The sequence below is a fragment of the Ovis aries genome, chromosome 1 (assembly GCF_016772045.2).
Source record: "Ovis aries strain OAR_USU_Benz2616 breed Rambouillet chromosome 1, ARS-UI_Ramb_v3.0, whole genome shotgun sequence".
NCBI classification, from domain to species: domain Eukaryota; kingdom Metazoa; phylum Chordata; class Mammalia; order Artiodactyla; family Bovidae; genus Ovis; species Ovis aries.
Window position 1 is genome coordinate 122039869 of NC_056054.1, and position 15894 is coordinate 122055762.

The following is a 15894-nucleotide window of genomic DNA, read 5'->3' on the forward strand; positions in this document are numbered from 1 at the left end:
TGACCGTGGGACTTTCTATCCGTGAGGATGTGAGGCTCAGCAACAGCCTACTCGGGCTTGTAGGCCTGGGCCACTCCTGATGCCTGCAAGGATCCTTCTCCCATGAAAGCACAGGTCCAGGACAGACCTGTAGAGATGGGAGTGTGGCTGATAAAATGACCTCAGCATGCCCTACCTCCCACTGAAATCCGCCATGGAGAGGCCATTCTGAAATTCAGATGAGAAGCTGTTCTCGTTGTTCAGTTGTTTAGTCATATCCATCTCTTTGCGACCCCATGGACTGTAGCATGCCAGGCTTCCCTGTCCTTCACCATCTCCCAGAGTTTGCTGACACTCATAGCCATTGAGTCAACGATGCCATCCAACCATCTCATCCCGTCATCCTCTTCTACCCTAATCTTTCCCAGCATCAGAGTCTTTTCCAATGAGCTGGGGTGTTTGCATCAGGTGGCCAAAGTATTGGAGCTTCAGCTTCAGGGCTGTTCTGAGGAAGGCACCAAAAGAGGGGCTCCGTGTCTCCAGAGAATCATTGCCCCTCCTTTACCCACAATGAGATTATCCACGTGGGCTGCCTGCCCTAAACCAGCTAGGCAGAGTCAGAACGCAGACCCCCAACGTCACATCACGTGGTGACTCTTTCGTCACCTCCATCCTCACGATAAGCTCCTCACTCAAGGAAGTTCAGAATTATAACTGTAACTGCCCAGCCTAGATGGGCCCCAAAGCTGACATTTCACTAATGGGGAAAAAGAGAAATCAAGATCTCCAAATAGCTAATTCTCCCTTCTCCCCATTTACTCCAATCAGTGATTAAATCAATAAAATGAATGGATCACTTTGGAAAAATCCAGTGTAGTAATCTTAAGTCTAATCATAGTGCACAGTCCCAGCATCTTCAACCATGCGTTCAGTGGCACCAGGGAAATGGTTCTGTGTATCAGGGAGGCAGGTAAGTACTGCCCTTTCCTTCAACACAAAACCCGGTGGTGCTGGCACTTCAACGTGTGTTTTTCCCACGTGTGGTTCTAATTATAGGATCACTTTATCCGCGAGGCAGACATGAGCTTCATCCCGGCATCTCGCCTTTCTACAGAAAAACACTAGGGTTTCATGCGGCACCAACTCTGCAGAAGTAGAAGCCAGGAGATGACTGCTATCAGGCAGGGAAAGAAAGGGGCTTCACTGGTGGCTCAGACGGTAGAGAATCTGTCTGAAATGCAGGAGACCTGGGTTCAATCTCTGGTTGGGAAGATCCCCTGGAGAAGGGAAGGGCTACCCACTCCAGGATTCTGGCCTGGAGAATCCCATGGATAGAGGAGCCTGGTGGGCTAGAATCTATGGGGTCACAAAGAGTCAGATATGAGTGAATGACTAACACTTTCACTTTCAAGGAGAGAAAAGGCTAAGAAAAAAGTCTAGTACAAAAGTGCATTTCTCATCACAGAGTCCCATGTTCCAAAGCTGGAGAAACGGGGGAGCTGTCTCGTGGGCAGAACTGCCCACGTCGTCTTGAAGGTGATAATTCATCCTCTTGTGTATTTCTGAAGACACTCACTACAAAGCTCTCCACTACGAAACCCCACAGAGACCGGAGAAGACCCCATCAACAAGGGCTTCCCCAGGACGGGCTGAGCCCAGGGCCACCAGGACGCTCCAGCCCAGCCCAGTTTCTCGAGGGAGCCAGCAGCCCCAAGCATCCTTTCGGCTCCTCCTCTCTATGCCATGAGCCCGGGGACCACTCATTCGCCTCCTGACACAAGGCTCAGCTGGCAGCCAGGCCCCGGCCCACCCAAGGGGCGCAGGGAAGAAACATGCCTTCCTGCCATGTCCTATATGGAAAGGGTGTATTTGGTTTTCATTTCACTTTTGTCTTCACCCTGCATTTACAAGTTTTCCATAAAAAGTGCCTGCTTGAATGTGAGTTACGTTCTTTGTCTCTCTCAGACACAGCCACACACGCGCTCACTGCCTCCCGCCCTCCACCCCCGGCAGACGAGTGGAAATTTCCACTGAAGCGTGCAGCCGCTCACAGCAAGTGGGGTGGGCAAGGGGGCGGGGGGAGGAGAGGGCTCTGCAGCCTAGCCGTGCAGCATCGTCAAGCCTCTCTGAAGAGAAGAAACAGATCCAAGTGAACAGCACTGCCTAGACTGCACGGGTTAAACCTTGCCGGATTCAGGCTTCCCTGAGGCAGTGGACTATTTGCCTTCAAACAACCCTCTGCGTGGAAAAGCCCCCGTTTCTTTTGATGTCTACTGGGTCTCGTACATTTGAAAAACCACTAAACCTGCTGCAGAACGCTTACACATCTTGGGACACTGCCACCGAAAAAGAGAGCGAGACCAGAGCAGTCCTGCCTTGAAACCCCGTCATGAAGCACCTACACGCAAGAACAGGGTCAGGATGCTGGCCTGGGCCTGATGCTGGCAGCAAAGCGCAAGAACAAGGAAACAGTAGCGAGCGGGAAAACTACAGGGGAGAATCAATCTCGAGAGAGAGAGGGTGGACGCTGCAGACACATCTGGGGAGCGAGTCAGTAAAATTCCACTGATTCACCATAGAGCCAGTTATTTTTATCGTTCTGCTTACCCGTAAATAGAAGGGCATCTTATATGTAGGCCAGCAGATCTCTGCTGTAAGCACCTACTCACCTTTTACAGCAGATGAGAACAGAGAAAGAAGGGACAAAACAGGCCAGAAAAACCTCCTTCACTACTTAAGCATTCATATACACACGTGTTCTGGAGTCAGCCCAGTGGCACTGCAGGAAAATCAGACGCGGTAGAAAACAGTCAAAGCCGGCAGGGGCATTGCGGGGAGGGGGGTTCTTTTACACATGAGCTGAGGCCCGATGCTGCCATACGGACCAGGGTTTCTTCTAAGGTTCCCTCTCCTGCATGAGGAATCGCTCTGAGTCTCAGTCCAGCCCCATCTAGTGGAAAGAGAGCCTTAGGCCAGGCCATGTGGCCCGGGAGGAAGACGCCGTGAGGCTGCAGGCTGGTGGCGGGTGCACGCTGCACCTCGGTGCGGGGCCTGCCTCTTCTGAACAAGGGTCTAAACGAGCAAGTACGCCCGTGGCTCCCTTCCGAGCATGACACGCTGGACCCTTTTAGACACCAAGGAACACGGGTAAGAATTTTCCACAACACCAAATTTGCATTTCCCAGAAAGTCAACACGGGTACGCAAGTAAGCCTGTGAAGGCACGAAGCAAAGAGAATCTGCGCCCCCTGCCCCCACCCCCCGAGACCCAGGCAAAGCCCGAGCTGGGACTAAATCCCAGGCCTTCTTGGACCTTCCCCACCCAGCTCCTAACCCAGCTCCTAACCACGCTCCCTCCAGGGGTTTCCAGACACTGCCTGGTGAAACAGGGCTGGGGGGCTGGGGGCTGGTGACTGAGGCTGGAAGCGGCCATCTAGAAAGCTGGTCCAGGAGACCCAAACTCCCCTACCATCCCAACCTGCCCAAACAGTGACAGGGCGTCTAGTCAACACCTCCCAGTTCCTAATTTCACATCACCAGGGGACAAAAGTGATGCGTCCAACTCTACTGACCCTCAGAGATGATGAGTTTAAAAGTAAGTTCCTATGGATCAGCCTAGGGAACTTAACCATCAAGTTGTTCCAGTGAGAAAACAGGTCCCCAGTTATAAACAAAAAACACAAATTCCTGTAATGTAACCTGCTCCCAAAGTCAGGACTAAGTTAGTATTTGGAATACAATGATTACATTTTGGGCAGAAACTGGTAATAGATTTGATATAATAATTAACACCGGGTACCAGCTCCTCCTTTTGGAACACTTTCGAAATCACCTACAAAAGCCTACCTCTCCCACCTAAGTACTCTCTTTCTTCTTTCTTCTTTCAGGCCTACTTGGCATGTGTGCAGCAGGGGTGCGGATCTGGGGGAAGGAGGTGAGGGTGGCAGGCGATCACTCAGCACAAGGGAAGTAACTGGAAGAGGGACGGCTGGCAGGCAGCCTGGCCGGGAGGACCTTCCATGCCGAGCCCCTGCCCCAACGCAACGCTGGTGCCCACGTTAGCAACAGGCAGGCAAGTCCTCAATTCAACTGAAAACTCCCTGAGATGGGGAACCATGACGATCACAAGAACCATCCTGAGACCGAGGAAGACCACTAGGGTGTATCACTTCTCCCCACAAAATGTAAAGGCAACAAGCCCTAAGACCCACAGCACCACAACACAAAGTGGATCCTCGGGGGCATCAGGGCTCACTCGTCAACCAGCCAAAAACCTGGCTCTCACACACCAACTTCAGGGTTCAAATCAGCACGTGCGTGCTCCATTGTGCCTGACTCTTTGTGACCCCATGGACTGTAGCCTGCTCGGCTCCTCTGTCCACGCGATTTCCCAAGCAAGAATGCTGGAGTGGGTGTCACGGCTTCCTCCTGGAGATCTTCCCAACCCAGGATCAAACCTGTGTCTCCTGCACCTCCTGCACTGGCAGGCAGATTCCTTACCACCGCGCCACAGGGCCCCACGAAAGCTACAGACACCTTTCACAGCCTCCAGGGCTGTCTGGAGAGAAAAACTTACGCTGATAAAACGTGTAACCAACAAGTCTGCTCTGTCTCTTCTCAACCACATCCTAAAAGCAAGCCTTGACTGTACCTAACACACCCTGGCACAAGGTCTGCTAAGCACACATCTGTAATGCCTCCTCTGGCTATGCCAGTGCACAGAAAGAACTCTCCAAGTGAACACCGTGCCCACTGCAAGTGTCGCTGGGGTCAAGCACTATGGTAGGGCTGGCTGCAGCAAAGAGCACAGCAGACCGAAATGAAGCTCCCCACTACAGACATCTGGCACGTCGCTCAATTCTAAATCTCCGACCCGGGGAATCCAGACTACACGAGCCCCCCATCTCATTACCAAGAGCCACTGTGAAGAGTATCAGTGAGTGTTACAAAAACAAAAGAGACGCGGTCAAGTAAAACTGAAACACGGAGGCACCTTACGGAGGAGACTCTTGCCATTTACACACTAAGGTATGTTGTCAGCCTCCAGGAGGATTAGATCATGCGAGGCTTCCCCTCTTTTTTTAAACAAACAAACAAACCTAGTGACATGTGGAATCTCAGCTCCCCAACCAAGGATCACACCCGCGCCCCCTGCACTAGAGACACTGTCTTAACCACCGGACCAGCAGGGAAGCCCCTGCCTCCCCCACCCCCTTTCTTTAAGGCTCCCCATATCTGACTGATCACACACAGCCTCCTTTTTTTTGGCGGAGTTTATCTGTATCACTAGAATTTCAGAGACCACACTTTCAAAAATATTACCTCAGACAATTAAACCCCACATACTGCTTTATCCTCAGCAAAGCAAGCTTAAAAAACACGAACCACCCCGCCTTCCCCCAACTGGAGCTGGGCAACGCCTTTCTGTGGAGATGTGAAACAGACATGGTCTGATACACGTTAAGGATGCTACTTCTCCTTTCCTGAGGAGTTTGAAAGTAAAAACAAACAAACAAACACCCCCACCCCCAACAATAAAGTCCTTAACTGTAAATGACCATGTGACCCCAGAGTCCTCGGGGGGCACAGGCACCTTGACAGAAACCTGGGATGTGGAGCCGCTGTTGTCAGCAGCTCTGGCTTAATTTCAGGTGAGCTCTTTTCAGAGCTGAATTTATTGTACCCATGAAGGAGACAGAGAACCACCCTACCCCAGCACAGCACACAGAGGCCAGGAAACTGAGTCAGTGCAGTGGTTCTCAAAGCATGCTCTGCAGCACCCTGAGAAATGCAAATTCTAGGATGCTGGCTGCACCAGCCCTCAACAAGGTCAGAATCCTCTACGTGGAAAGGGGTTTGTGCTGTGCTTAGCTGCTCAGTCCTGTTAAGACTCTTTGCAACCCCATGGACTCTAGCCCACCAGGCTCCTCTGTCCATGGGAACTCTCCAGGCAAGAATACTGGAATGGGTTGCCATGCCCTCCTCAACAAGGTCAGAATCCTCTACGTGGAAAGGGGTCGGAGGAAAGCATTCCTACTGTACATTCCTGCAAGTAAATAAGGAGGAAACTGGCTTCTCTCCCTGTTCAGTACCTCTCACCACAGAACCTCGCTAGTAAGTCTTGGCCAAGTTTTATCGGCTTCTCTTAAAAAAAAGTGGGGGGTGGGGTGGCGGCAATAGGCAAAAGGATTCATAGCCTGGCTATTAAGACCAAACTCCTTTTCGGTTAAGCTAAAAAAAAATTCACACACACAATCTCCATCGCTCACTGCTGTTATGATGGTGAAGACGAATAAGCCACTGTGCATTTCCTGTTGCCTAGCAACGCCTCAGGCGCGCTCTTCAGAGGTGCTCTCCAGAAGCTGAACACTAGCACAGAACAAGGGGAAGCAATCAAAAGATGGCACGTGCTGTCCGTGCCACATCTTGGCAGAAGGTTTACAGGTGAGGAAGAACACCCGGGGAGAGATGAGGCTCCGCCTGGGCCCGTCACACGCAGCGCACCTGCACAAGGCCACGACACGACGCGCAGCATGTCCCACAGAGCGAATCTTTCGAGGTCATCTCATTCCACCTCTGTGGCAGCGTGGACGGGAGAACGACCACCTGAGTTCCTTCCAGAGAAGCTGAGTGGCCTGGTCTAGGCCACACAGCTGGGAGAGCCAGAATCAGGTCTAGTCCAGAGAAGCTAAAAACTGATTCCCATGTCTCCATCAACCTACTTCTAGGAAACGCAACAATGTAAGATTCCTCCTCCAAACCAGAAACCAGGGGCATAACTTTAGAGACGCGTCAAAGCAATCCAACAAACAAGTTGACCTCAGACAATTTCTCCAAGATAGTTACTGCTGCAAAATCGAATCCTTGACATGTCTGAGGAACTTGCTATATACTATAAGGAAAAAAAAAAAATCCAATTACAAAATATTGTGATTAAAATTGGTTGGAGTAGGTAAGACCATTCTTCTATTGGGGATTTTAAGCTCTGGTTATATACATCGGTATTAAGAAGCGCATCTTGCTTGTTATCCGCAACCTTCGTAATTACAAAGGAAGCACTGAGTAGGTGGACAGCACATCACACAATGAGGTGTTTTAAAGGCAAAAATTAAAGAACTGTCCGGGGAAGACAGTGCTTACACTGACAACAAAGGGGTCCCACAATCAAAAGCTTATGAACGTCTTTTCCCTGGCATGGCCTCTTTTGGGGCTCTGGTTAGTTCATTGTGGGTGAGCGTACATGCATCCCATTTGCAACAGAACACTTCTGGGGTACACAACCTGCATGCCACCCAGCACAATGGGGTGGGACTGTGAGCGTCTGGTCACCTCTGAGATGAGCTCCACAGTGCTCCTGACGGGGCCCGTCAGAAGCACAGGTCTAGTGGCCCGCGGAGGACTTACCCTCCCCTGGTGTGTTGCTGACTGTGGGCCGACATCTTATAGGGGAGCGTGCGCTCACCCAGGCTCTCCAGGCTCCTCACCACAGCCCCTCTGTCCATCAGGGCTTCCAGAGTCCGCTTCAAGGCCGCAGCGGTCTCAGGCTGGGTTTTGTTTTGGTTTTTAAAAAGAAGAAGAAGGAAAAAAAAAAAAACACATGAGAATCAGTGTAAGGAGCAGAATGATTAAAGTCTGGTCAGTTCCGATCATAACAGCTCTATTGGAAGGGATCTTTGGGTAAAATCAACAGAAACTATTTCTGGCTAACTTAAAGTTTTTTTTTTTTTAAAGAGAGAAAGACACATTTATTGGAAGGATACGAATAGCTCACAGATACGGAGGAAAATCTGGAGAGGCAGGCCTCGGAGAGTTCAGGGACCACAGCAGCTCCAGGGGTCTGGGAGGCAGGGACTAACCAGTGGCTTCTTCAGAGCACCTTGGCCAGGGTGAGTCAGCACCAGTCACTGCCAGTCCTTGCAGCCCAGGACTCAATATTCAAACTCCAGGGAAAGGGCATCCTCTCGGCAGGATGCTTGGACTGGCCGTCCCACCAGAACCATAGACAGCCAGTGGGGAAAGCGGCTGTCTCCCAAAGAAAAAGTAAGAAACTGTAAACCAAAATGGGGAAAGAATGAGTAAGACCCAATCTCTGCCCGCATGGAGCTTACAATCTAATGAAGATATGAACACCAAAAACCCACGTTAAGAAGGCCAGAGGGCAAGACGCAGAAGTGACACGGGGCCCAGAGAGCTCGTGAAAAGAGAAGACACACTCGGCTGGAAGAAGGGCTCCACTGAGGAAGGAGGTCTGGACAGAAGCTCTGAGAGATGGCCACGGGGGACGCAGGAGCACACCACGCGGGCACTGAGGAAAGCAGCAGAGACAGAAAGGAGAGAGGAGACAGCTCGGAGCCCCACCGGACGAGGCTCAGGACGAGGGCAGGCTGAAAGGCGGAGACTGCCGGCTGCGTCCAAGCACAGAAACAACTGAGACCTGCAGCCGGGACCCAAAACTGCAGCGATGGGAAGCTCCAGCATCCAGAGACAAAGAGCTTCAACACTGTGGTGAAATTCTTTTCAGGTTTCTATGCACATGTATATACCAAAAGCTTTTGAAAGAAGAGACACTTCACAGGGGTAAACTTAGGAAGGCACAACTAAATAAAGGAAGGTGGAGAATGGGGGAGAGATGAAGCCAAAGAGAGGCCCCAAACACAGTAGCTGGGAGAACGGGGTTACTGTTAACAGCTAAGGAAACAGCTGACCTCTCAAGATGCGAGCGTTCAGCTGAAAACCTCAGGGCAGGCTCTAGGGTTACACTTCAGCGTCATCAGCAGAGAAGGGCTACCCAGGAGCAGGGAGGGCACAAGAGAGGGCATGGGGCGAGCAGGAGAGACCAACAGCACCTTGGGAAGCAGAGACACTCAGGGGCCAAGACGAGGATTCCAAGTGAGAGAAGCAAAGAGCAGCAGGAAAACCAGACCAGCCTTGTCGCAGAAACTAAGGCAACAGGCAGCTGCCAGAGAAACAGCATGGAGAAGGAAAGGCCACAGTACGAGGCCCACACAGTCACTCAACAGTCTTGCCAGAAGCTGGACTGCCAAGGCTGAGACATGATGGAAAGAGAAAACACCAGAGTCTGAGGGGCAGACAAATTTGAGCAGTGTCTGAGAAGAGAAAGCAACGAGCAAGTCAGCAGTTAAAGGGGAATGAACCAGCCAAAGGATAACAAGATGGATGTTTTCATACACTGCCAACACAATGTGCTGCATAACTGCTATACGACCTGTCCAGTGTTTTACTGCTACATATATTTAATCTTCATCAGGACCAAAAAAAAAGGAAGCAAAGAAGGTTTACAGATTTGGCAATTGGGCCTTTGAGAGATGCCATGACTTGGAGACCATGTGGCTGTTAACAACTGGAAGAGCCTGATGCGAAGAAAAGGAACACTGAGAAAGCTGAGGCAAAGGAGGAAGGTCCGAGGACAAGGGCATGACAGTCAGGCGTGAGTGAAGGAATGCAAGCAAAGAAATCTTGAAACACAGGAGGGAACTTCAGAAAAGGCTACCTTCCGGTGGCTTGTTTTGGATCAAATGAAAAGAAAACTGCAGAAAAAGTTTAAAGTGTACATCCTAGTAACTGAAGAAAACCCACCACATACCTGTGTAATTTCTTTCTGACAAATACTGCTAAAAAGCTGTGAAAACACTGTTAATTCAAGGTTTAGAAATAAAATTTCTACTTGAATTTCGTATTGTAGCCCACTAGGGATTTTTTTTTTTAATTCCTACTAATGAAAATTATGTGTATTTACATATTTAACCAACCTTATGATAAATAGAAATTTCCTGGAAAAAAAAGGGGGGCCAAAATCTCCTTGTATTAATTAATACTGGGTAAAAATCTATGGCAATTTCTCCATAGACACTTTTGTATAGCTCTAATCAAGCGGAGCCTAAATTCTTCTCACATTTCATTAGTTCACAGACATTTCCATGTTCTGCGGAAACCTCATATCTAACAGGAGGGGGATATTTCATTTCATTAAAAATGCTATTTCTTGACTTGGTATTATATCAATTAACTTATGATAAGACAGATGAACAGTCTATACAAATTAAGAATGGGTAAGGGAAACACACACACTCTAATTACAGTCTTCTGACTAGCTCCTCAAATCATAAATTTTAATTCAGCTTTTCCTGATTAGAAAGGAATATATCTCAATGCCTCTTGCCTTGTTTAAACTCCAACTGAAGAGTTTACAGTATGAAACATGGAGCACCTCTTCTGAAGTAAGAGCTTGTAAAATCAAAGATTTTCTTCTGTCCAAAAAAGGGGAAAGGCTACCTAACAAGAATGTAGCTCGGGAAAACATCAAAACACACTCTTAACTTTGGCACATCAAGGTCAAATGGCCAAATGGCAGACTGCTTGAATGGCCACATTCATTTCACTGTAATTCATGTTACCAAAAGTTAAAAAAAAAAAAAAAAAGATAAAGGAGGGGTTAAAAGTCTTCTTGTTTGTGAAGAGAGTTGCTCAATTTGTCCTATATACCTGCCTCATCAACTGGAAGTCAAAGGTCAGCAAACCAGGGCCTGAGGGCTAAATCTTAGCACGCAGAATTGCAAATAAAGTTTTAGTGGCCCATAGCCAGCTCAGGCGTTTTACAGAGTGCCCATGGCTGCTTCCAAGCTAAAGCAGGCCTGAAGTTACAGCCAAGACTGTATGGCCTGCAAAGTGGACGCTAATCTGGCTGACCTCCGCTCCACAGTGTTACTGGGCTGAGGGGAAGTGGGTAAGACCTCAACCCGCTCTCCCTAAAATGTGCGGCAGCCAGTATGGTGAGCCTGGGCCGCTGAGCTCCAGACCACGGGTTCCCCGGGCCAGGTCCTCAGGTGGACACGCTGGGCACCAACGTGCTGAGGGACATCAGCCTCACCGCACAAGCACGCCAGAATGCAGACGGGTTTCTACAAAATCCACCACTTTCCATCCACCGGCTCCTTATCTAAGCAACCCATGAGCCCAGGCATCCAACTTGCCTCATTTGGTGAAACTCAGGAGTCTATTAAAATAAAAATGTTAGGATTCTTTAAAAAAAAAAAAAAAAAAGTTCTGTTCAACAAAGCACAATGTTCAATTTGTAAAAAAAAAAAAAAAACAACAACAACAAAAACATGGTCTACAGGAAGCACGGGACCTTGCTGGCGTAATTCTCATTTACAAGGCTTCTGAACCCTTTAATTCCAACTATTCTAAGAGAGGTTGTGCGCACGTGCTTCTTGCAGGCTTCTCTCACCCTATCTGTAAAGCAGCTCCTTAAGACTTTCCTCCAACCCACCATATGTCAATGAAACACGGTTCTGTTACGGCACAGATTGGGAAGCCGAAAACGTTCACTTGAGAAAAAAAAAATATGGAAAAGAAACAGTGAATGAATGTGAATGGGAACTAGAAAAACTGAATTCCAGTCACAATTCCTTCACTAATGTTATGCAGCTCTGGATAAATGACTGAAATCTATCCATTTTAAAGATGTGCCTCAGTCTCCCAGGTGCTAAGTTAGTGGTTCTCAACCACTTTTCTGTCTCTGCTGAGTTTCACACAAACAGTATTTCTGCCACAATTCTCAAAATATCCTGGGGGCACATAAAAGTTTCGTGTGTACGTGTGTGTTTTTACCAAGTCTTTTCTCCCAGTGTTCCTCCTTCTGATATCCTATCATCCAGAGGCGCCCATCCCAACCCCAGGCTCTCTATGTCATTCTCCTTCTTGCCTGGAGAATCCCATGGACAGAGGAGCCTAGCAGGCTACAGCCCACGGGGTAGCAAAGAGGACATGACTGAACGACTCTCTCTCACTCACTCCACTCATTGATTCAATACAGCAATGCAAGATTCAGGAGAGCACGCACATTTGTCCATCCTGTACACAACTGTTAACAACAGTCCGTATCGCTAGAACAGGTGCTAGAAACGGGCTGTTAAATAAATTAGCACACCTCCTCCCAAGGGGGCCTCTTCCCCTTACCTATTCCCAGTTTTACCCCGCAGGGACACGAAGCTTCCTCTTTCTCTAAGACAGTCTGAAGCCGCTTTTCACACACAGCACAGCTCACTGTCAGGGCAGTGACTGTTAACAGCGAGGCAACATGTCAGTGTTGGTATTTTCTGCACCTGCCTCACGTAGCGCCAAAGTGCTGCTCACACTAATACTACAGCTTAAAAGAACCCAGGGTTCACTTAATAGAAGTGAAACTAAATAGCTCACGTACTTCAGGAATAGGAAGTTCACATGGACATACTCATAAATGTTAAACTTGGACTGTTCTAATAATCTGCTGGTAAGATATAGGATTATCCAAAAAACTTACACTAAACAATACTTTAAAAAAGAAAGTTCATCCTAGACAAAATTAAAACTTAATTAAGTTAGAATTTTGAACTATTATTAATTACCGGAACTACTGGTGTTCAAGCCACCGAAAAAAGACATAGGGAGAAACTTCAAATATTTACAGGGCTACTATGTAAAAGATAGACATGTTTTGATTGGGCCCTAAGATTTAGACTGGAATCAAAAGATATAAATTACAGAGAAACAGAGCCCTGATGTATAACAAGAGCACATTTCTGAAAATTACAGCTCCATGAAAGTGGAACAGGCTGCCTTATGAAGCACTGACCTTTCCATCACTCAAAATGCAAAGACATCAGGTGACCATCAGATCACTCCTTGGGCCAGGTGGAAGGCTAGACCTGTCCCAGGCAAGAATCCTGGAGTGGGTTGTCATTTCCTCTTCCAGGGGATCTTCCTGACCCAGGGATGAAACTTGCGTCTCCTGCTTCGCCCGGCTGACTCTCTAGCACTGCTGTCACCTGGGAAGCCCCCTAAAGCACCTGCTGAGATTAAATTCCAATACTGCTCTGGCACCACTAATCATTCTGAAGGACACTATGAAGTAAAATGGCATTTTTAAAACACTCCAATTGCATGGTGGTAAGGAATACATTGACTACGAGAAAAGTCTGGTGGTGGTGCCTAGATTTATACTAAGGCAACAGCTGTTTTACCCACTGTTGTCTTTGCACCGATCCCCTGAAAAGGTCCCTGGGATGCCCAAGGCTCCAAAGATCACAATTTGAAACCTGCAGCTCTAAGGACTCTGATGGGCAATGTTGCTATAATAAACAAAGAACAAGGAGATGAGGAAAACAAAGGAAGGGCATCTCCACTTGCCATTCAGCAGCATTTTTTCAGCTAAGAGTTCACGGGAGTACCATGAGCAGCACCACAGTCAATGGCCAGTGTTTAACCAGTTAATGGCCAGTGGGATGAAAATATTTTCATCCCAAAAGAGAAGCCTGTCAAAAAAACTATCTCATAAATTAGACTCTCTGGCAAGCACAGCTCTGAATCAGTGGTATACGCAGCTATCACTACAACACCCTCACGTCCCACCGGAAAACCATACAGAATATACAGTATTTTTTTAATAACATTTATTTATTTTGCTGCACCAGGTCTTAGTGGCAGCATGTGGGATCCAGTTCCCTGGCCAGGAATGGAACCTGAGCGGTCTGCACCAGGAGAGTGGAGTCTTAGCCACTCCACCAGAGAAATCCCCGGGAATTCACAACATTTAATGGCGTACAGCACCCACTCATATCTCACCTTTCTCACTCTACAAAGAGTAGCCCAATTCCTGGGAGCAAGGAGGATTTAGGGAAGGCAGAGCCAAGACAGAAAACTGGCAAAACCTGAGAAAATGTAAATGTAAAAGCCTTTCCCATCTTTGTTGCACCTTAATTCCAAGGTTTGTCTCCTTAAAATAATTTCCTTGAAATTTACATTTCCAAGTAGAGAGACTTGTGCCTGGAAATTCTGCATTGAGATTCTCACAACAGTTGGAAAAACAAAATCTGTGAGCACCTTCCCAAGAGCCAGGTTCCAAGGAAGCTCTGTCACTGGCAGTCCTGGGTTAGAAAAGGGAGCAGACACCACCTACCTCCAGTGGGTGTGAAGGGCCAGCCCTGCCTAGCATCCACAGAGCCCAACTGTGGGTATGAGTCCATGCGAACTGTTTCATCAAATATTTTTTATGACTCAAGAAAATCTCTTTGCCCCACAATTTATTGAATCAAGAGCTGCAGTCCTTCCAGTAATTAAGAATTAAAACTGTTAAGTACAAAAGCTATTTTAAAAATCTGAATAAAATTCAGTAAGGACAAATGTAAACTCTAAAAAAATTTTTTTTAATGTAAAGATATATAAATACATGCTGAAACATGATTATACGTATCTCTAATGGACTATTATACACTATATAACTTGTAGGTTAAGTGGCTAGAAAAGTAACTCTTAGAGAACTTTTAAAGGTCAAAGACAGAAAACACTTTAGAGATCTTAACTGCTCTACTACTTTGTCCATGAATCATATTTAATAGACCATTTTTTAAAAATGTAAAATAACTATGAACAAAGACTCAACAGACTTTAAAAGGCAGAGGAGAGGATGGGAGAAGAGACAGGAACCAAAACACATCAAGTGTAGGAAAGTAACAAATACTGTAACGCTGCGAAAAACAATTTCTTTTCCTGTGCCTCTGCTGTGTACTTCACAAAACCGAAAATACCTCAGAATTTTAAAATATTGTTAAATACATTCACAGTTCAGACATTCCAAGTGGTCATTTAGCCATTAAAGCAAAAGCGCCCTAAGAGCTGCTGAAGAATGTGCTAAGTGAAAAAGCCTTCATGATTACAAGATTCAATGTTTCACATAATCATCTTTTATGGGAAACAATTATTGTGGAGGGGGACATCTAGAAATCTCTACTGGGGAACAACTTTAAAATAATCTTAATTGCATAAATCAGCTGTAGAAGGTGCAGACATTTACATCTAGAAATGGAGTGAGAATAAATTGGATAGATCTCCCATATATACAACACTCTGTGGGTATCAGAAATATAGGTTGAACCTTGTGAAACTGCCATTTGGGGAGGATCAAGCAGTCCAAATAGTGACTATTTCCTAAGGTTCAACCTCATATTTACCCACCCACATTCCTCTCCAAGTGTCTCCCTCAGGACAAGGATTTCCAAGTCACTCATCAGGTAATCCACCTCCAAAAGAAATGCCACAGGATAAGAGACACAGAGCCCCCGCCCTTCAGAGGGCTGTGAGGGGGCTGTGCAGATACACACGAGTAACTAACAAAAGGGAAGGGGAAACACTTCTGGCGTGGCGGGGCGGGGGGGGGGGGGGGGGTGGCGCACAGTTTGAGCTGGCAGACTTCACCCAGACTCTGATGGCTGAGCACCTCTTCAAGAAGTGGGTGGAGGGTTAGCTAGGGTCCTCTCAGAGCACGTGTGGGATAACAGTTCAACAAGCAGCAGGTTCTGATGGAATCTGCATCTGGGACAGAATCCATGGGGGCACTTTACTCAGTACAGGTGGAAGCCTTGCTTTTGTCCACTCACAGCCGTTTTTTGCCTAGAACAATTAAGACTTCAGTTTCTTTGAACACACTTTTGGTAAAAACATAAACTTTCTGGAGGGCCATTTGGCAATATATATTAGTTTAAAATGTGTACACCTTCAATCCTACAGTCACTCCTAGGAAATTAAGAAAACTACGATACCCATGCACAAGAATTTAGCTACCAAAATACCACAAAATTATTAGGACAGTGAATAGATGGAAACATAGTTGTCCATTAATAGGAGTCTGGTTCAATAAACTATTTTCACTGACTGAACAAGTACTATGCAGCCATTAAAAAAGTGCTGACCCTAATATCCTTAAATACTGACATAAAATCATTTTAATAAAATAAATTAAAAAATCAGCATGCAGGGTCAATACACAGCTTTTTCCAGAAAAAAAAGTACTAAAATATACATATATAGCTTCTAGATGAATATACACCTAAATTCTATTACTTTTCCTTAAGTAGTAAGA

The 15894-nt window shown here is 47.0% G+C and overlaps 1 protein-coding gene across 1 annotated transcript in view; it reads right to left on the reverse strand.

The window, feature by feature from the left end:
* MRPS6 (mitochondrial ribosomal protein S6) overlaps positions 1 to 15894 on the reverse strand; it is a 66542-nt gene that overhangs the window by 10520 nt on the left and 40128 nt on the right. The window contains exon 3 of the mRNA XM_027978027.2: positions 7383 to 7522. Within this exon, the coding sequence (XP_027833828.2) occupies positions 7383 to 7522 (140 nt within the window). The remainder of the gene's footprint in view (positions 1 to 7382; positions 7523 to 15894) is intronic.